Genomic DNA, 21,341 nt, shown 5'->3' on the forward strand with positions numbered 1-21,341 from the left:
GGAGATGATGGAATCCTCTCTCTGGAGATAGTTCTTTAAATGAGAGAATTCTCACCGAAACCTCCAGCCACTCAAATGCTTTTTCTGCTGTATTCACCACAAATAGTCACAAGTCCCTGGAGGATTTGAAAGCTCCCAATTTTTCTCTTCAGTCAGCTTTCTAGCAGCCTCAAGTTCTTGGGCTGGGGGCCTCACCTCTTTCTGCACCTGATAAAAATTTGCTGGAGGCAGCAGGAAGGGGTTGGAAGTTAGAAAAGTAGAGACCAGCAAATAGTCTCATGATGTAGGCAATTGCTCCAGACAAGAGAGTCACCCTGCCAGGCAGGCAGCCTGTCAGAAAGACTCCCCAACTGCCCTGTGTGCCCAGAATGGGATATCAGCTCCATCTGCCCTCCTTATCAACAGGCTCACACTCCCTGAGTTTCCCCCAGAAGATAGGGCTCTCCCCTGGCTCCCCATATGCTGAGCACGTGATGGCACCGTGCCCAACTCAGGTACTCTGGCTCCTCGCAGCCAGCGGAGGTTGGAGACCCAGATAGTGCCTCTGAATATGTTGTCAGAGCATCTGCCCAACTTGCCCTTGTCTCACCTCTGACCGTAGAAACTTCAGTCCTGAGGGATCATTGCAGTAGATACTCAGTACTTTCTAGGAAGGCTTATCTGGTTAGAGGGAGGGGGTCACCTCTTCTGTGGGGCCTGCTCCCTGTGACCTGGCAGTCCCGATAGTGCAGAACACCCTCCCCCTCAACACCACAAGGACACCCATCATTTGGAGCCCACTCACTGCCACCCACACCACCATTACTCCAGCTCTCCCTGCAAGGGGTGGCAGGATAGGGATGCTTGGACCAGCAGAGACAGTAGAGTCAAAGGCAGTTAAATTCTGCTGGAGCTGAGGAGGAGCCCAGAGGGGTGGGAATGAGACTCCAGATCATAACTCCTGGATGAGGTTTTAATCATTTCCAGCATGGAATGTGGTCAACCTTTGCTACAAACTCATTTGCTCTGAGTTTCTTTTCCCTGTCCCCGAACTACCCCTTACAAAGCAATTGTGGACTTACTAAGGGAGAATTCAGGTGGATTTTAACAAGTTTTATTCTCACCGGCTCTTATCCTTGAAAATGCATCAGTCTGTCACCTGACTCAGACCCTGCTCTCTTCAGTCCTAGGTCATGTGAGTGTGAGGTTTTGGTCTCTGTGCTGATGCAGGGTGGTTTCTGCCTATAGGGGTGAGCAGGCAGCATTGCTTCGCATAACTTGATGTATTTTACTTTATTTCTTGTCTACATCCATGGCTATAATAGTACTGTATTGACTTCTTGGTGATTATGCTTATCTATCTATCTGTATATATCCAAGTACAAATGAAAGAAAACTCAAAGTACAAAGCCCTTTCCAGAGTCCCAGTCCCCAGTTTGCTTGTGATTTTATTTAGAACTATTTATTCATCGTATGGGCTTCCCAGGTAGCTGAGGAGACTCGGGTTCAATCCCGGGGTTGGGAAGATCCCCTGGAGAAGGAAATGGCAACCTACTCCAGTATTCTTGTCTAGGAAATCCCATGGAAGAAGGAGCCTTATGGGCTACAGTCCATGGAGTCACAAAGAGTCAGACACGACTTAGTGACTAAGCAGCAGCAGCAGCAATTCATCATACTGTTTTTCACTGAGCCACCGCACACACACACATGCACTCTATTGCTTATACTTATGTGTTAAAACCCCAAAGGTCCTCACTTTAAGGACGTTAAATGAATTAATCAGTGCATTCAAAGATGATTATTTTCTAGACCTAAGAGATACAGAGCCAATACTGAAAAGAGGGTTTGATCTCCCAAATCAGAGACATTTTCCAGATTCTAGTGAAATTCAGAAATGTCCAGCAATGTGACAGTCCCCACTACAATAGAACTTATTATATTTTAAAATTTAACTATTTAAAAGTTGAATTGCTAGAGCACCAAGACTTTTCTTTGTTCCCAAATAAGTGCAATTGTAGACGGGAAGTCAGACATCTTTGCAAGAACCATGGCAGATTTAGACTCTGTCCTGTGTCTCTGGCCAGGTTTCAGAACCAGGAGGGCAACCCCTTGTACCGTCAAGCAGCCATGCCAAAGTTAATAATTGGCTGTGCCAGCCCATGGCTGATCAGGCTGTTTTTGTGTGCCTGTTTTTCTATTTTACGTAAATCACACTTTACATGTTTGCATCAACCTACTGGTGATGCACCTTTGATCAATAGATTTTAGACAAAAGTGGTTTTTGAGTCCAAAGATCAGGGCTGGGTTGGCCTGCAGACTGGATACAGGGTGTATAAAACAGAGGCAAGGCACAGGCTGATAGCAGAGCAATCACCACCCAGTCTGAAATAACTGCAAGGGCACAGCCGAAGGCTTCCTGAGTGAGGATGGAGAAGGGAATGAACGTTCTACATGACTTTGGGATCCAGTCAACACACTACCTCCAGGTGAATTACCAGAACTCCCAGGATTGGTTCATCTTGGTGTCTGTGATTGCAGATCTCAGGAATGCCTTTTATGTCCTCTTCCCCATTTGGTTCCATCTTCGAGAAGCTGTGGGCATCAAACTCCTCTGGGTAGCTGTGATTGGAGATTGGCTCAACCTCGTCTTTAAGTGGTGAGTAAGAGCCGGACAAAGAGGAAATCAGCAAGGAAAGAGGCTGGCATTGTCTTTGGAAATGTCTGTCCATCAGAAGTTGCTTTTTCATGCTATTCATGCAATTGTAGTTTACTCCCCTCCTGTCTCTGGATCCTCTATAGAAAGAGAGAAGACAGAAAACCCTGTCAGTGAGTGAAGATACAGGGAAGACTAATATGGATGGAAGGCCAGCTAGACCTAGTGAATTATAGGCTATAAGCAAAGAAATGCCATTTTTCTGTTTGCTTGTTTTTGTGTTTTTTGTTTGTTTTTCTGGCTGCTCTGGGTCTTGGTGGCTGTGTGCAGGTTTTCTAGAGTTGGAGAGAGCAGGGGCTACTCTCTAGTTGGGATGCACGGGCTTCTTGTTGTAGCGGCTTCCCTTATTGTGGTGCACGGGCTCTAGAGCTCAGGCTTCAGTAATTCTGGTGCATGGGTTTAGTTGCTTTGCAGCATGTGGGATCTTCCCGGAGCAGGGATCAAACCCGTGTCCCCTGCATTGGCAGGTGAATTCTTAACCAATGGACTACCAGGGAAGTCTGAAACTCTGTTTTATTACTTTGAAGCAGCATAGGTGACACAAAGATAGAAGGAAGAAAGATGAGGTATGAAAAAAGGAAACAGGCAATTTCAAAACCCGTTGTGTGAGGTCATGAAAAGCAATTCAGAGACCTCTCTTGTTCAGCCATCTTTATGTCTTGGGCAACTCAGAGCAACTCTCTGAGTTTCTGTTTTATAATCTGTAAACCTAGATTATCTCTGGGATCTTAATAATTACTATAGTTATCAACAATTGTTGATCCTGTAGTATGTGCCAGGCCACATGCTAAGCACTTTTTTATAGGGTATTACTAGTAAGAGCGGAGAAGGCAATGGCACCCCATTCCAGTACTCTTGCCTGGAAAATCCTATGGACGGAGTAGCCTGGTAGGCTGCAGTCCATGGGGTCACTGAGGGTCGGCACGACTGAGCGACTTCACTTTCACTTTTCACTTTCATGCACTGGAGAAGGAAATGGCAACCCACTCCAGTGTTCTTGCCTGAAGAATCCCAGGGACGGGGGAGCCTGGTGGGCTGCCGTCTATGGGGTTGCACAGAGTTGGACATGACTGAAGTGACTTAGCAGCAGCAGTAAGACTAAGGCACTGAGTTAAGTGACTACAAAAACACAGGTAGTAAATGTCAGAGTAAGGATTCAAGCCCAGGCAGGCTGACTTCATAGGCAAGGCTCTAAAGAATTATGTTATATCCAGTGCTAATAAACTGACTTTCAAAAGGTAAAGAAGCCCCAATTTTAGTATTTGCCAATTTCTACTGTGTCTGTTATCCCATTCAAGCTATCAATGGGTCTGGCTTGAAAAAACCCTGAATATTTTACAACTGTTAGCCAGTACCAGTTGACTCCAACACATCACTGTTTTGGTCTCTATTTCTTCGTGTAGAAAATGAACAGTTTGGACCAGCTGCCCTCAGAGACTTTTACCATCCCTAAAATTATCTTTGTTCACTGTCAGGTGCTTCTTAAGATCTCTTCTAGCTTTAATTTTCTTTGGCCATAAACAAGAAAAGTCTCGAACATTGTTATTGGGCTCAGAAGCCCAAGGCATACTGACGGGATTCTGAAATTTCTGTTGAAAAACCTACCAAGTTTTGCCTATAACTTCCATTTTCTCTAACTTGGTAGAGGTCAGAGTTAGTGGCTGTCGCCAGTTTTAGTGAGAAGTCACTATTCCTCCACTGCAGAGCAAAAGAAGCATCCTGACTGACCCTTCACCCCTGTTTCCACAATGAAAAACATGCTTTCAAAGGGGAAGTGGCTGATCTGAGATATTCTGTTTCAAAGCCGGAGGATACAAAACAAGCAAATAGTAGCTATGTATGTCCTTACAGAAAGTGATTCTGATGGAAATAGAGACCACAAGGGAGGCTTGTCCTTGGGGCTCGGGCTCAGTCTCTGAAGTCCGGAAGAAACCCAAGACTTTGGAGGCCTGAAGAAATGAGCTGTAGGATACGCAAATCCAAGTCGCAAACTGTAGTCCCTAGGCATCCTTCTAGGGCAAATTCTTCTCAGGGTTTAAAAAAAAAGTTACATAGTGCTGTTAATCTGCCTGCCAATACAGGAGCCTCAGGAGATCTAGGTTCTATCCTTAGGTCAGGAAGATCTCCTCGAGAAGGAAATAGAAACCCACTCCATTATTTTTGACTGAGAAATCCCATGGACAGAGGAACCTGGAGGGCTACAGTCTATGGAGTCACAAGAGTGGGACACGACTTACCAACTAAACCACCAGTGAAAGGGAAGTCGCTCAGTCATGTCCGACTCTTTGCGACCCCATAGACTGTAGCCTAGCAGGCTCCTCTGTCCATGGGATTTTCCAGGTAATAGTACTGGAGTGGATTGCCATTTCCTTCTCCAGGGGATCTTCCCAACCCAAGGCTTGAACCCGGGTCTCCCGCATTGTAGACAGACGCTTTACCATCTGAGCCACCAGGGAATTCCTAGCTGCTGTTAATATGGTTTTGAGGATATGGGATTTATTTATTTATGTTTGAATAAATAATACCTCCAAAGGCAAAATTCACAAGTTCTGTAAAGGATGCTCCATAAATGTCTCCCTCCCTCCCTCCCTCCTGCATTTCCCTAACAGCTCAGTTCCCCTTCTTGGAGGGGCTCGTGTTCTGGGTTGGATCTTATGGATCTTCTCCTTGAGCTACACTCTCTTCTTGAAGCTGTGGCGTTGGGCCAAAGCATTCCTTCAGTAACTCCAGACCCTCGTTCTGCTTTTTCACAGGATTCTCTTTGGACAGCGCCCATACTGGTGGGTTTTGGATACCGACTACTACAGCAACACCTCGGCACCGCTGATAAAGCAGTTCCCGGTCACCTGTGAGACCGGCCCAGGTGAGAGGTCCAGCCCTCATCCAGACAGAAGCTGGGTGGGCCGTGCCCATTGTGAACACCTGGTAACATTCGTGCTGGATGAAGCTGTCTTTGAAGGGGACGTGCAGAGAGCCACTCCTTCAAGCTCTGGTCATGGTCTTGGATTTGGTACAACTCCATCTGAATTCACTTGTAGCCAGGCCTTCCAGAATAGCCTGTGACTGCCAGTTTGGAATCTGCCTAATGTTTTCAGAACAGAAATTGCTAGTTCAGAGAGGCAAGGGCTCCCTCACAGACAAAGGGCTCATGAGAGTAACTGTGCTGTGGCCCTTTGTCCAGGAAGGGAACATGGTAGAGGCCTGAGCCCCTGGTCATCCTTTCCAGAAGCCTGGCCAGGGAGATGTGTCTTCCCCAGCTGACCGTTCAGTCCCATACCCTATCTGTACTTTACTAGTTACACCCAGACAGGCATTGTTCAGCCAAATGATAGATTTCATTTTTCAGTAAAAAAAAAAAGGAATATTCAACCCCTCCGCTCCCCTACAGGTCTCAGTGTTAGTGTCCTAAACTCAGGGGCCCTATCCCTGATTCCCAGACTAGGGCATTGCCCTTGGTTATTTGTTTACACGAAACCTCGATTCACTTTAGAGTATATTCACTCATTCAAATGTTATTTATTTAGTATCTGTACCAAACATTGTTCTAGGCACTTGAAATGCCTCAATGAATAAAACAAAGATCCCTACCCTTGGGAATTCCCTGGTGGTTCAATGGTTCAGCACTTCACTCGGCGCTTTCACTGTGGGTGGGTGCTCAGTTGCTCAGTCATGTTCAGCTCTTTGTGACCAGCTCTTTGGACTGTAGCCCGCCAGGCTCCTCTGTCCATGAAATTTTCCAGGCAGGAATACTGGAATGAGTTGCCATTTCCTCCTCCAGGGGATCTTCCCAACCCAGGAATCAAACCCGAGTCTCCTTAGGCTCCTGCATTGGCAGCCAGATTCTTTACCACTGAGCCATCTGGGAAGCCCTCCCTGTGGTGGCTCAGGTTCAGTCTCTGGAACTAAGATCCCACAAGCTGTGTGGTGCAGCTTAAAAAAAAAAGGCTCCTACTCTTGTGGAGCTTATATTTGAATGAGATGTGTGTGTGTGTGTGTGTGTGTGTGTGTGCGCACGAGAGAGAGAGAGAGAGAGAGAGAGAGAGAGAGAGAGAGAGAGAGAGAGAGAGATAAAAAATCATAATACACAAGTAAATATTTAGGATATTAGAAGAAGGAGGAGGATGAGGAAGAAAGGCAAGGGTTTATGTGGGGTTCCCTGGAAAGCAGACTCAGATGGAGATCAGCACACAGGAGGTGCTACACTCGAGAGCAGTACTTGTGGAAGGAAGGGATGGAAGCCACCTGGGCAGAAGTCTAATTGCCATTCAGTCTCAGCTAACCCCATAGGAGCTCTGAATTGATTCAAGGGGACCAGGTCTTATACCCCAATAGAGATGAGTGATTGGGTGCAGGATCCCCCCCAGGAAAGGGTAGTAATAGAGATGAGTGATTGGGTGCAGGGTCCCCCCAGGGAAAGGGTAGTTTTGATCAAGATGGCTCTCATCAGCCCAGGGCAATGTCCAGTGAAGTCTGAGCACTGAGAGCCACCTGCAACCACACTCTCAACAACAGAAAGGAAAAATAAATTCTTTAGTCCAGAAAAGGATCCTGTGGCACAGGGCCCTCCACCTTTCAGGAAAAGGAGACCAGGAATAGCAATTGGATGCAGTGTTAAATAGAGTGGTCAGGGAAGGACTCACTGAGAAGGAGAAATCTGTGCAAAAACTTGAAGGAGGCGAGAGAATTAGCCAATAAATCCTGGAGGAAGAGGTGTCTGGATAGAAAGACCAATGTCACAGACACTGAGGAGAAAGTGTGTTTCAAGGAGAGCAATGAGGCCAGCACAGCCAGAGCTGAGTGAGCAAAGAGAGTAGAAGAGAGGTAATGGAGGGCAGATCGATTTGCAATTATATACCCAGCAGGCTGGTTCTGTGTGTAATCTCTAGACTGTATATAGACTGTATAATCTCAAGAGCTGAGGCTTTCTCTGACTGTGCCACGCACTGTTCTCCCAGAGCCTAGCACATTGCTGGTCATGTAGTAGGAGCTTAATAGATATGTGGTACATAGATAACTAAATAGGTAAATGAATGGATGGCAGGATGGGTAGATGGGTGGAAGGATGGATGGGTGGATGGATAATTGAATCAATGGATGAAAAGATAGATGGCTGGCTGGATGGATGTAAAGATGGATAGATGTCTGGCTGGATAGATGGATGAAAAGACGGAAGGAAGGATGAATGGATGGATGGATGGATAGATGATGCCCCCTAGCAATCTCCCAGATGAAGATTTTTCAGCTTTGGTTCATTCATTCATCTCTTTCCTATTCTTTAGGGAGTCCCTCTGGCCACGCCATGGGTACAGCAGGTGTATACTATGTGATGGTCACATCCACCCTCTCTATCTTTCGTGGAAAGAAAAAGTCAACCTACAGATTTCGGTAAGAACTCAGCTCTGGGTTATGGGTGGTGGATGGCAGGAGGTGTCTCTGTAGCGGACATACCGCTTGCTCTTCCTCCATGCCCTCTGCCCACCTCATGCCTTGGGGTGGTACTAAAAAGAGTTGTGGCATTTCTGCCAGGAGTAAACATTAGAGTCACAGAATGTTAGGGGTAGAAGGGACCCATATGGGCAACATCTAATTTTAGAGATCAGGAACAAGGCCTAACAGAAGAGGGCTTTCTCAAGATCAGCTAGTGAGGAAGAAGCAGGCGGTAAATAAAAGCCCATTTCCGTACCAAACATTGCGATGCCCCATCCAAGTTGAAATAAACAAAGAAGCAGAAGACACTATTTTTATGGGGAATTCTGAGTATGCAGCCACTGAGCAAATTCTTCATTATGAAACATAAAATAGAGAGGTTGAAATTCACATACACAGGGGTTCACCACTTGCCACGGCTATCTTTGAAATTTTGAGTACAGTCTTCAACTTACAAAAAATTCCGCTAATACAACCTGAGTTTGCCAGGCTCCAGTGTTGCTGCTGAGGCTATTCTTTTTGGTGAAGGATCTATATCTGGATTTTCTTATGACTGCCTTTTCTGTCGCAGGTGCTTGAATGTCATGTTGTGGTTGGGATTCTGGGTCGTGCAACTGAATGTCTGCCTGTCACGAATCTACCTTGCTGCTCATTTTCCCCATCAAGTTGTTGCTGGAGTCTTGTCAGGTACCAACTGCTCTGGTTCCCTCCCTCCAACCCCCACCTATACCATTCCTTCCTAATCAGGACAAAATGCCAGTATTCTAGCCATGTTGTGTGTATAATCAATACCGTTAGTATTTTAGTGGGTTGGAAGTCAAGGGTGGGCAATTTAAGTGACTTATTTCTATGGGAGTGCCCAGATATTAACACAATTAAGTGTGCTTCAGAAAAATGACAAGACAGCAAATTAACTCACCCAGTTGACTTTGCCTAAAATCGCTGAGATATTTTTACATTCTTTATTTCTTACAGCTCTTCAATTGGAAGTGGGCCCTAGGTTAGGGTTAAGAAAACCTATCAAATTTAACAAATTAACACAATGTTCTTGGAAAGCTCTTTATTTAAATAAACTCATTTGCAAACCTAATAGATACCCACAGCTGGACTTTATTATAGGGTCTGTGTTTCAAATATGTTGTTTTCTTAGATCCAGCTAATAAGGGGCAGAAAAGACTTAGGTAAGCTAAGTGTAAGAAAGAATTTCTTGACTTTGTGGGGAACACTGGAATACAAGACCTTAGGGGAAATGTGGAATTTTTCCCCTGGAGACCTGAAAAAGCAGAGGAGAGCAGCATTCACATAGCATGTTGAGAACAAGAAAAATGACGACTTCCTGGCAACTATGAAATTAACACAGCATTATAGCACTGGGTTCCATGTTTGAGGAAGAGCCTGGACGTTCATGTTACATGAAAGATCTGAGAAAGTTTAAGTCAGAAAGAAGAATAACTATCTTTATTCTTTGAGTTCCCAATCTGTTTTGTCTAGTCTTTTCCACCAGTTTATTATTTTTAAATTGAAGTATAGTTGATGTACAATATCATGTTAGTTTCAGGTGTACAGCAGAGTGATTCAGTATATATATATATTTCTTTTCAGATTCTTTTCCCTTATAGGTTATTATAAAGTACTGAGTAGAGTTCCCTGTACTGTATCAGTTCAGTTCAGTTCAGTCGCTCAGTCGTGTCCGACTCTTTGCCACCCCATGAATCGCAGCACACCAGGCCTCCCTGTCCATTACCAACTCCCAGAGTTTACCCAAACTCATGTCCGTCGAGTCGGTGATGACATCCAGCCATCTCATCCTCTGTCGTCCCCTTCTCCTCCTGCCCCCAGTCCCTTCCAGCATCAGGGTCTTTTCCAATGAGTCAACTCTTTGCATGAGATGGCCAAAGTATTGGAGTTTCAGCTTCAGCATCAGTCCTTCCAATGAACACCCAGGACTGGTCTCCTTTAGGATGGACTGGTTGGATCTCCTTGCAATCCAAGGGACTCTCAAGAGTCTTCTCCAACACCACAGATCAAAAGCATCAATTCTTCAGCACTCAGCTTTCTTCACAGTCCAACTCTCACATCCATACATGACCACTGGAAAAACCATAGCCTTGATTAGACAGACCTTTGTTGGCAAAGTAATGTTTCTGCTTTTGAATATGCTGTCTAGGTTGGTTATAACTTTCCTTCCAAGGAGTAAGAGTCTTTTAATTTCATGGCTGCAATCACCATCTGCAGTGATTTTGGAGCCCCCCAAAATAAAGTCTGACACTGTTTCCACTGTTTCCCCATCTATTTCCCATGAAGTGATGGGATCAGATGCCATGATCTTAGTTTCTGTGCTATATAGTAGGTCCTATATCTGTTTTATATATAGCAGTATGTATATGTTAATCCCAACCTCCTAATTTATCCCTCACCCCTAAGAATGAAAAAAAAATAGTGAAAGTGATAGTCACTCAGCTGTGTCGACTCGTTGCAACCCTGTGGACTGTAGCCCACCAGGCTCTTCTGTCCATGGAATTCTCCAGACAAGAATACTGGAGTGGGTAGACATTCTCTTCTCCAGGGGATCTTCAAATGTGTTTAAATGTGTTAACAGAGGCTCTAGAGTTACTTACAAACTCCTGCAAAAAGAATTGAGATCTATCAGTTCAGTTCAGTCCAGTTGCTCAGTCGTGAGAGAGGTTTTAGCACAGCACAAATGATCAAATTCACGCGAAGATGAAATGAGCTGTCGAGTGGGAGTGAGCTCTCCATCCTTGAGGGTATTCAAACAGAGACAGGAGGACCACCCCTGACCCACCTCTCAACACAGGAAGTTTGCATGTGGTGGGAGGAAGTAAGTGGCATATCTCTTCCATCTCAAAGAATCTATGGCCGAGAACAGGCTGGAATCACACATGGGAAAAAAACAAAAGACCCTCTGATCTGGCTTCTGGGATTTAACTCCACAATGGTGGGACAGATGGCAGGTCACCCACTGCTCCAAACTCACCTCTAGCTGACGGGCCAGCATCTTCCCCAGTTCTCACGGTCATTCCTTCTTCCACTCAGGCATTGCGGTTGCTGAGACTTTCCGCCACATCCAGAGCATCTACAATGCCAGTCTCAAGAAGTACTTTCTCATCACCTGCTTCCTGTTCAGTTTCGCCATTGGATTTTACCTGCTGTTAAAGTGGCTGGGGGTCGACCTGCTGTGGACTCTAGAGAAAGCCAAGCGAAGGTGTGAGCGGCCGGAGTGGGTCCACATTGATACAACGCCCTTTGCCAGCCTCCTCAAGAATCTGGGGACCCTCTTTGGCTTGGGTCTGGCTCTCAACTCTAGCATGTACCGGGAGAGCTGCAAGGGCAAGCTCAGCAAGTGGTTCCCGTTTCGCCTCAGCTGCATCGTGGCCTCCCTCGTCCTCCTGCACCTCTTTGACTCTTTGAAACCCCCCTCCCAAATCGAGCTGATCTTCTATGTCCTGTCCTTCTGCAAGAGTGCAGCGGTGCCCCTGGCATCTGTCAGCCTCATCCCCTACTGCCTCGCCCGGGTGCTGGGCCAGCCCAACAAGAAGACTTTGTAAAGGGATGTGGAGCCTTCAGAATTAAAAGCCAATGACTCTGCCAAGGATTGAGGATGGTTAGGGCCTTCTGCCGGCCCATCATGGGGCCAGAGGTACTAGAGTCACCTCAGGTGGCCCCCTTTCCCCCTTTGCAATTCTAATTGTTTTGGGTGATGTTTTATTGAAAAACTAGAGAAAGCTTTTATTTGAGAAAGCCTTATTGGAAGGTGGATCATTCTGGATTGTTCCTGCAAAGGTCTGCTTTTTTTTCTGTCCAGTACAAAGGCAAGACTTCTTGGTAGTAGTAGTAGTTTAGTCTCTAAGTCATGTCCAGCTCTTGCAGCCTCATAGACTGTATCCCACCAGGCTCCTCTGTCCATGGGATTCTCCAGGCAAGAATACTGGAGTGGGTTGCCATTTCCTTCTCCAGGGGATCTTCTCCACCCAGGAATCGAACCCTGGTCTCCGGCCTTGCAGGCAGATTCTTGACCAACTGAACTATGAGAGTAGGATCAGCTAGCTCATAATGCTAGGCTGGGAATCACAAGTGAATTTCCCTTTTTTTTTTTTTAAATGACAACATGTTTAATTTATAAAAGTTACCTTGCAGATATGGAATATGTTTATGCTAAGAGTAAGACACCACTAAAAAGTCAGTTCTTTCTTAAATCTTCTAGCTAACAACTGCATTTTCTACTCATGCTCATCATTACCCAGAAAAGGAGAAAGGAGCTGTGGATTTGGTAGGGAAAGGATTGATTAAGGAGGATTTTTTAATATCTTGCATACCCTGAAAATTGTATGTCAAACAATATCTTAATGACTTTGATTATATTTGAATCTTTAGGTAAAGGACTCTCAACAATGGGGGACAACTTCAAGTATAATTAATCAGTGGTTAGTGGAGTAATTCTGCTTGTATTTTTCTATTATATATCCATGGTCATTGTATTTACTGAGATTTCTGGATGGCTGTGGTGACCTGGATATTGTACTAGGTCAGAAACTTTGTACAAAGTCAGCTTATCCTCCATAACATTTAATCTTTCTCCTTACTAGCCCAGCTCTGCTTTCCCCAGAATTTCCAACTGATTTTACACCCATCCTGCTGAATCCTCAGATGCCTGAAGGCAACTCTGTAGTGGTGCTTTTGTATGTTTCAGTTAAGCTCTTAAATTTTAGGCAAAATGGCAAGGAGAGGGCCAGGATTCCTCTCTCCAGAAGGTCACTCCAATGTTACATTTGATTCCTGGAGGATAAATATGACTCCTTTCCATATCCGAAACCAATCAAGAGCACATTCTTGGAGGAAAAGCCAACTCCTCCTCCTTGCCTGTTCTCTAGTCTCAACTGATTTGCAGACTATGTTCTTTTAAAAAAAATGTTGAAGCCTATTTATTTGAGAGTACTTGTTTTTTCTACTAATTATATAGCTCACCATATATTATCATTCACACCAACCATCCTGGTCATAACATCTTTGCAAAGAAAAATATATACATGCAGTATTTTATTAAAACAACATTTTACTTAAGAATGAAGTCTTGTTGATTACTATATTTTAGAGGTAATGTGATCTGAAGCTTCTAATTCTGGCTCAGCTAAATTTCTAGCTCTTTCTCTATTTCCCTAAACAAATAATTTGGTTTCTGTGTACTTACATTTTCTTTTTGAAAAAGGAAGCTGTTTTGTCTTGGGTTGGGCCAGAAGTCCCAACAGGGCTTCAGAGAGTTGTAAAGTGTCAACAAGGACACAGGCAGAGTTGAGCATATCAACATAGGCACAATATCGTTGGCCAAGATGGAACGTTAGTTACCAGACCACAGCGCAGCACGAGTTGCTTTATGGGGTCAAACTGCAACTTGAGAGCAGACAGGCAGGATCACTACTGAACTAAGCAATCAGGGAATGTAAGTTGTACTAGCAGAATAAGGCTGAGCCAACTTGGGAGTTCTCCGGTTGCTCAGTGGTTAGGACCCTGGCACAGGTTCCATCCCTGGTCTGGAAACTGAGATCCCACACCCTGTGCAGTGTTGCCCAAAGGATTAAAAAAAAAAAAAAGTCTGAACAGACTATGGAATCCAATATCCTGGTGTCAGCAAGGTTTTTGGTTACAGTTAAAGGAAGTCTGAACAGAGCAAGTTATAGCAGCAAAGGATGCTCAGAGATACTGAAAGTGTCGCTCCAGGATTTATTTCATCCTGGGTGCAGGGTCCCAACCTCCAAAAGCCTTGACTCACCAGCATAACTCTGGATCTACTGAGAGTGAGACCTGATCATTCACTTCAGAATGCTGGGGACTTCCCTGGTGGTCCAGTGGTTAAGAGTTTGCCCACCAATGCAGGGGACATGGGTTCAATCCCTGGTTTGGGAAGATCCCACATGCCTTGAGACAACCAAGCTGATGTACCACAATTACTGAGCCCATGCTCTAGAGCCTGTGAGCTGCAACTGTTGAGCCTGAGCACTGCAATTAGAGAGTAGTCCCCACTCACCTCAACTAGAGAAAGCCTGAGTACAGCAGCAGAAATTTAAAAAAAGAAAAAGAACTTTGGGATGTGAATCTTTAGGGAAAGTTGAGTCCTACGGAATTTGATTTCTTTGGGATTGTTGGGGGGGCTAGCACCAGGCACCTCTGAGATGCTAATGGTCTCATCAGGGGAGAAGAGAAATGGTCTTGTTCAGTTTGAATTGAACCCCACTGCTTGGGCATGGTCCCCATCCTGGGTGGTTTATTTGCCCTCGAGGACCAAAGCCAGATTCTTTGCAATAGAGTTCTGGCAGAAAGTAAACAATGCCCCCGCCCCCAGTAGTTGGTCAGGTTGATAAAGACGCATAATAAAAGATGAAATTTGTGCTTAATATACGCCAGGCTCTGTTTTTACTTACACATTTTATTTATACGGTAAACTCTCTTAATTCTCCCAATATCTCTGTAAGGTGGGTGTTAGAATTTATCCTCACATTACACATGAAAAGGCACAGAGGCGTTAGGGAGCTGGTCCAGAATGGAGGAGCCAGTTTAAGAACCAGGCAGTCTGACTCCAGAGTTCATCCTCTCTCCTCTACTCCACGGATGCCAGTAAGATGAGTGGCTGCACCAAATCATCCTTTGGATACCAGACACAGCTCATAACACAGACCACAGAGATTTTGATTTCTTGTGGCCAAAGGACATTATAAAACTTAGACTGACCCTCCCAGTGGGCTAGTACTGGTTTCTAAGTATGAAGATACCATTTTTCAAAGTTCATTTCATAAACTCACTATTGAAACAGGCATAACAATATTAGTTAACAGCAGTGTCTAAAACAACTTTAGCTCTTTCTTTTCTTTCTTCTAAGAAAGAGCTTAAGGCAATTCCCTGGTAATCCAGTGGTTAGGACTCCTCCCTCTCACTGCTGAGGGTTTGGGTTCGATCCCTGGTCAGGCAACTGAAATCCCACAAGTCATGCAGCGTGGCAAAAAAAAAAAAAGCAAGGGCCTAAAAATCATGTTGAGCCTCTGGGTCAGAAACTAACTTACTATCTACAATCAAGATAGCACAAGAAGAGAGAATTACCACAAAGAAGTTTTGGTATAGATCTATATAAAAGGGTAGAACGTAAAGAAATCCTGTGGAAGATTTTTAGATCAGAGATTCCACCAGGGCACTCGCGGCGGCCACAGCGCAGATTCGACTTCACTCGCTCGCAGTTCGCTCCGCGCCCTCTGCAACCATGTCTGACAAACCCGATATGGCTGAGATTGAGAAGTTCGATAAGTCGAAATTGAAGAAAACGGAAACGCAAGAGAAAAATCCACTGCCTTCGAAAGAAACGATTGAACAGGACAAGCAAGCAGGCGAGTCGTAATGAAGCGTGCGCCGCCAGTATGCACTGTACATTCCACAAGCATTGCCTTCTTATTTTACTTCTTTTAGCTGTTTAACTTTGTAAGATGCAAAGAGGTTGGATCGAGTTTAAATGACTGTGCTACCCCTTTTCACATCAAAGAATGGAGAACTACTGACAACGTAGGCCGCGCCTGCCTCTCCCATCTGCCTGTGTGGCTGGCAGGGAAGGAAAAGAACTTGCATGTTGGTGAAGGAGGAAGCTGGGTGGGACGACAGTGAAATCTAGAGTAAAAAGCTGGTCCAAGGTGTTCTGCGGGCTGTAAAATGCAGTTTAATCAGAGTGCCATTTTTTTTTGTTGTTCAAATGATTTTAATTATTGGAATGCACAATTTTTTTATTATGCAAATAAAAAGTTTTAAAACCAGAGATTCCACCAGTGCAGGACTGCTATCTTTCACTGGGACAGGCAAAGGCTAGAAATGGACAGCCCTAAAGGCTAAGAGGGCCTCCCTGGTGGCTCAGATGGTAAAGAATCTGCATGTAGTGCAGGAGATTCAGGTTCAATTCCTGGGTGGAGAAGATCCCCTGGAGGAGGGCATGGCAACCCGCTCCAGTATTCTTGCCTGGAGAGTCCCATGGACAGAGGAGCCTGGTGGGCTACAATCTATGTGGTCTCAAAGAGTTGGACCTGACTGAGCAGCTAACACAAAGGCTAAGAACTCGTGATGGGTAAAGTTGAGAAGAGTGTCAGCCCATGATCAATTTGTAAAATAACCAATGTATTAGCACATTTTGATCACAGATCTGCTCCTCAAGTTACAGATATATGTTTACTTTAGACATGACTTGTGAATCCTCAGGATGACAGTAAGTTTAAATGACCAATAACCATTTTATTCTTTTTATTTCTTTCTTTGTTTAAATTATGAAAGTATGATAACACATTTACAGGAGACTTGGAAAACAGAACAAAGTTACATATAATTCTGCTATATATTACAATTATTTTTTAAGTAAATAAATCAAGATTTTTAGTTGGAGTTTCAATAGAAAACTCTCAAAAATTAATAGAATGAATATACAGAAAAGTAGAAGGATATAGTAGGCTTGAAAAGCACCATGAGCCAATTCAACATAATTAAAATTTATATAATTTTCACACAACAGTAGGATACAAATTCTATTCAAGTTCCCATAGAGTGTAAATTAAGAGACATTGGACCATATCCAGGGACATAAAATAAGATGCAAAGATTTCATGGTTTAAAGGTACTGAAATCATACAGAGTCTATTCTCTTATTACTGTAGATCTATAGTATGCTAGATTTATGTTAGAATTATTATTAATTATGTTAGAATTATGTTAAATCAATATCAAAAGATATTTGAAAATAATCGACAAGTTTGACCAAGGTCCACGTTATGTTATAACACAATTTGATAGATTGGTCTAGCAGTCTTTTCATTTTGAGGAGATGGGTTTAAGGATGATACAAACACACACACACACCATACAATTGTCTTCTTGGCCTAGGAAAGCAGACCCATTAAGAAAATGCAAATTCTGCTGCCTGAGCCAATCCTGCTTCACCATGGAGAGACCAAGGGCTTGAAGTTTTTGTTTCTGTTTTTTAACAAAATTTATAATAGATTTGAAAAATTTATAGCAACTTTATTGAGATGTAGTTCACATACTGTACAATTACAAAGTGAACTATTCTAGGGTTTTTAGCATATTCAGAGAATTGTACAACTATCACCACAAATCGATTTTAAAACATTTTCTGTCACTCCATAAAGAAACCCCACAGTGGGACTTCCCTCATGGTCCACTGGATAAGAATCTACCTGCCAATGCAGAGGACACAGGTTTGATCCCTGGTCTGGGAAGATTCCACATTCCACGGAGCAAGTCAGCCTATGTGCCACAACTACTGAGTCCAAACTTCTGGAATCCAGGCTCCACCAGAGAAACCACCACAATGAGAAGTCCACACCCTCAATTAGAGAGCAGCCTATGCTCACTGCAACTAGAGAAAGCCCACGTGTAGCGATGAAGACTCAGCACAGCCGAAAATAAAATAAAATAAGTAATTTTAAAAAATTAAAAAAAAAAGAAACCCCACACCCATTAGAAGTCACCTCCATCTCACCTCAACCTGCTCTACCCTCGGCCACCACTGATCTACTGTCTGTCTCACAAATCTGCCTATTCTAGACATTTCATATGAATGGAATCACACAACATGTGACCTTTGAGGTCTGGCTTCTTTCATTTAGCATGATGTTTTCAAGCTTCATCTATGTTATAACATGTATCAGTACTTCATTTCTTCTTATAGGCAAAGAATATTTCATTGTGTGGATAAATTTTGTTTATCCATTCCTTAGTTGATGGATATTTGGATTGATTCTACTTTTTTGGATATTATGAGCAATACTGCTATGAACCTATGAACATCTGTGTACAGGTTTTTGTATAGATGTATGATCTCATTTCTCTTGGGTATATCCCTAGGAATGGAACTTCCAGGTCAAATGGTAACTCTACATCTAACCTTTTAAGGAACTGCTGCTGCTGCTGCTAAGTTGCTTCATTCGTGTCTGACTCGGTGCGACCCCATAGACGGCAGCCCACCAGGCTCCCCCATCCCTGGGATTCTCCAGGCAAGAACACTGGAGTGGGTTGCCATTTCCTTCTCCAGTGCATGAAAGTGAAAAGTGAAAGTGAAGTCGCTCAGTCGTGTCTGACTGTTTTCCCAAAGGTCTAGAAAGGAAAAGTTTTACAGTGCTCTTGGTTTTGCCATCTCTTTTGATTTCTTAGGATCATACCCTACATCAGATCAGATCAGATCAGTCACTCAGTTGTGTCCAACTCTTTGCAACCCCATGAATCGCAGCACACCAGGCCTCCCTGTCCATCACCAACTCCCGGAGTTCACCCAGACTCACATCCATCAAGTCAGTGATGCCATCCAGCCATCTCATCCTCTGTCGTCCCCTTCTCCTCCTGCCTCCAATCCCTCCCAGCATCAGAGTCTTTTCCAATGAGTCAACTCTTTGCATGAGATGGCCAAAGTACTGGAGTTTCAGCTTTAGCATCATTCCTTCCAAAGAAATCCCAGGGCTGATCTCCTTCAGAATGGACTGGTTGGATCTCCTTGCAGTCCAAGGGACTCTCAAGAGTCTTCTCCAACACCACAGTTCAAAAGCATCAATTCTTTGGCGCTCAGCCTTCTTCACAGTCCAACTCTCACATCCATACATGACCACAGGAAAAACCATAGCCTTGACTAGATGGACCTTTGTTGGCAAAGTAATGTCTCTGCTTTTGAATATGCTATCTAGGTTGGTCATAACTTTCCTTCCAAGGAGTAAGAGTCTTTTAATTTCATGGCTGCATTGTCTAATTTTTTGCTTTGGGAGGGTTTCAAAGCAAGACTGATCAGGTGATCAGATTTATATGATGAAATATCAGTGGGCACTTCCCACTTTTGTTGGTAATGATTTATTGTTCCAAGAGTATTTCATTAGAAGACACACATGGATATTTGAAGTTCCAGTCCTAATCAACCGACTAGTTGTTTGTAAACTGTCAAACTTTGCTGAATTGTTTTCTGAAAATCGTTACTTTAGCTGTTGAATTATTAAGGTTTATTGATTTGACTCTGCAGTAATTGCCAAACTAAGACAGATGCCTTTAAGGCACATATGTGTAAATAAAATACCACAATATCATTTGTATCCAGGAGATTTTCAAAAGCCTCTTGAGAATGAAAAACACTCTGTCCAAAGAGCCTTCTGATGATGTTATTAAGGAAAGAACTGACTAGAAATGATATGACAAAGCAGTCAATAAGTCACTTCCATTAGGGAACCAAGAACCTAATTCATCTGGAAGAGAAATCAGCAGTCATATAGTCCAATGATGGGCAACCCAGAGTCCAAGACCTAATTGTAGAGCAAAAGGTAAAAAAGCTGCCTTTGGGTTGCTAGCTTCTTAATAAAAAGAGAAAAAGTTCAGAATATTTTTCTTTTTCCTGAATTGGCCCTTATTTTTTTTTAAGGTGTTCACTATTAATTCTATTCAAAAAATATTTTTTTCATTTCATAGATACAGAAATGAAGGTCTAGAGAGGTAAAACAGCTCTTTTAAGTGAGTAACCTAACCTAAGCATGAGTAACCTCTCCTCAGGTCTCATGCCTCTTAGCAGAGAACAATCTCTTTGCCTGACTCCAGCATTTACCTGAGCAGTGAGGTCAACAAGCAGCAGTTACCACAGAAGTGAAAGACATAAGTGACTAGTAGAGCCAGTATATTTGAACCAGGACCAGCGTCTGTTAAGCAAATTAAGCCACAGCTATTGAATAACTGTGTTCAAGGTAGCCTGTTCCTAATTAAGTTATGTGCTCCTGTCTTCCTTTGCTTTCATAAATCTTTCCAGGGCAGGAGTGTAACTACAACAAGAAACGACTTGATGTTTTTATGGGGATTTTTTAGCATGAGGGTAGTTTTCCAGTCAGCAGCTTTTCAGTGCTTTCTTTTCTGCCGTCTTCTGGCTTCTTCTTCTGATTCACATTCCATGGTTATTGACTTCCGCTCAGCTCAACTGCACTTCAACGTTTGATGGCTAACCGGATTTCTCTCATTCTGTGCCATTACAGAATTGGGGATTCCAATTGTTTGGGGTTTTTTAAATTTTTATTTTGTTTATTTGGCTGCTCCGGGTCTTAGTTGCGGCATGAGGGCTCTTCATCATAGTTGCAGCCTGTGGAATTTAGTTTCCTGACGAGGGATTGAACCCAAGCCCTTGTATTAGGAGCATGGAGTCTTAGCCACTGGACCACCAGAGACATCCAGGGAATTCCAGTCTTTAAGAGCTGCAATTCTTCTCTCCAGACCAAAAAGAATGAAAATCTGATTCCTTCTTTTCCATGATGAAACTTTTTGGACTCTGGCTGTGGCATACCACCTTGAAAAGAATGCCGTCTTTTCACCTCTGTCTTTCCCTCCAGTCTCCTTCTTCAACCCCAGCCCATTGGCAACCCTGCCACTGATTCCTACTTGATCTCCCTAGTAATGAATTCAAGGAAGCCTTTGGGCAAGTACAAATAGGCTTAACTAATAGCCCAAGTGGCATGAATTATGTTACCAACCAGGGTTCTTGACCTTCCCCAATCAATACAGATTGACTAGAGGCTGGACAAGAAATGTAGGGAAGGCTACAGTGGGGCCCCTGCTGCAGCACTGGGATGGCAAAAACAAGCAACAGTTTCCCTTCCTTGTTTCCCAAGGAGGGGCGAGCTTGTTCCTTACATAAAGTGAGGGTAGGGATGCATCCAGGGGTTGGGCTGGCAGGGTGGCTTAGGTGGATGCCCACCCCTTTGGTGATATTGAGTGCAGGGGACATGTGCAGTACTCTGCTTTTGATCCTGACAACCTGTTTTTGCTTCCAGCTTCTCAGAATTGGCAGTTGGGATTTTTGGTCTTTTTGTAGCTTTTATTTATTTGTTTTTGGCTGCTTTGGGTCTTCGTGCCGTGAGTGGGCTTCTCTCTAGATGTGGTCTGCAGTGGCAGCGCATGGACTTAGTTGCCCTGTGGCATGTGGAATCTCAGTTCCCCGACTAGGGATTGAACCCGCGTCCCCTGCATTGGAAGGTGTATTCTTAACCACTGGATAACCAGGGAAGTCCCTTTCTGTGTCTTTTTATCTTGTTGTTCAGAATTTGCCCCAACCACACAGTCATGCAGCTATTTTTATTCCCTTAAAGTTTCCTTGTATTTTATCACTCAGAGAGACGTTTGTCCAGGTGCAAGCACTGTAGCACTGCAACAAAGG

General features: G+C 43.8%; 2 protein-coding genes across 3 annotated transcripts; both read left to right on the forward strand.

Moving 5' to 3' along the window:
* Positions 1-2,317: 2,317 nt before the first annotated feature.
* Positions 2,318-14,526, forward strand: G6PC1 (glucose-6-phosphatase catalytic subunit 1). Of its 2 annotated transcripts, none has more exons than XM_019982242.2 (5): positions 2,318-2,635; positions 5,446-5,555; positions 7,972-8,077; positions 8,691-8,806; positions 11,174-14,526. In XM_019982242.2, the coding sequence occupies exons 1-5, from the start codon at positions 2,406-2,408 to the stop codon at positions 11,683-11,685; spliced, it is 1,074 nt and encodes a 357-aa protein (XP_019837801.1). In that variant the 5' UTR covers positions 2,318-2,405; the 3' UTR covers positions 11,686-14,526. The 2 variants fall into 2 exon arrangements, with proteins under 2 accessions (XP_019837801.1, XP_019837802.1); XM_019982243.2 differs by having other exon boundaries at positions 2,328-2,465.
* A 765-nt stretch (positions 14,527-15,291) lies between these two features.
* Positions 15,292-15,926, forward strand: LOC139177587 (thymosin beta-4-like). The gene has a single exon (XM_070773536.1). The coding sequence runs from the start codon at positions 15,384-15,386 to the stop codon at positions 15,516-15,518; it is 135 nt and encodes a 44-aa protein (XP_070629637.1). The 5' UTR covers positions 15,292-15,383; the 3' UTR covers positions 15,519-15,926.
* The last annotated feature ends 5,415 nt before the right edge of the window (positions 15,927-21,341 follow it).

Source organism: Bos indicus, chromosome 19 (assembly GCF_029378745.1).
Source record: "Bos indicus isolate NIAB-ARS_2022 breed Sahiwal x Tharparkar chromosome 19, NIAB-ARS_B.indTharparkar_mat_pri_1.0, whole genome shotgun sequence".
NCBI classification, from domain to species: Eukaryota; Metazoa; Chordata; class Mammalia; order Artiodactyla; family Bovidae; genus Bos; species Bos indicus.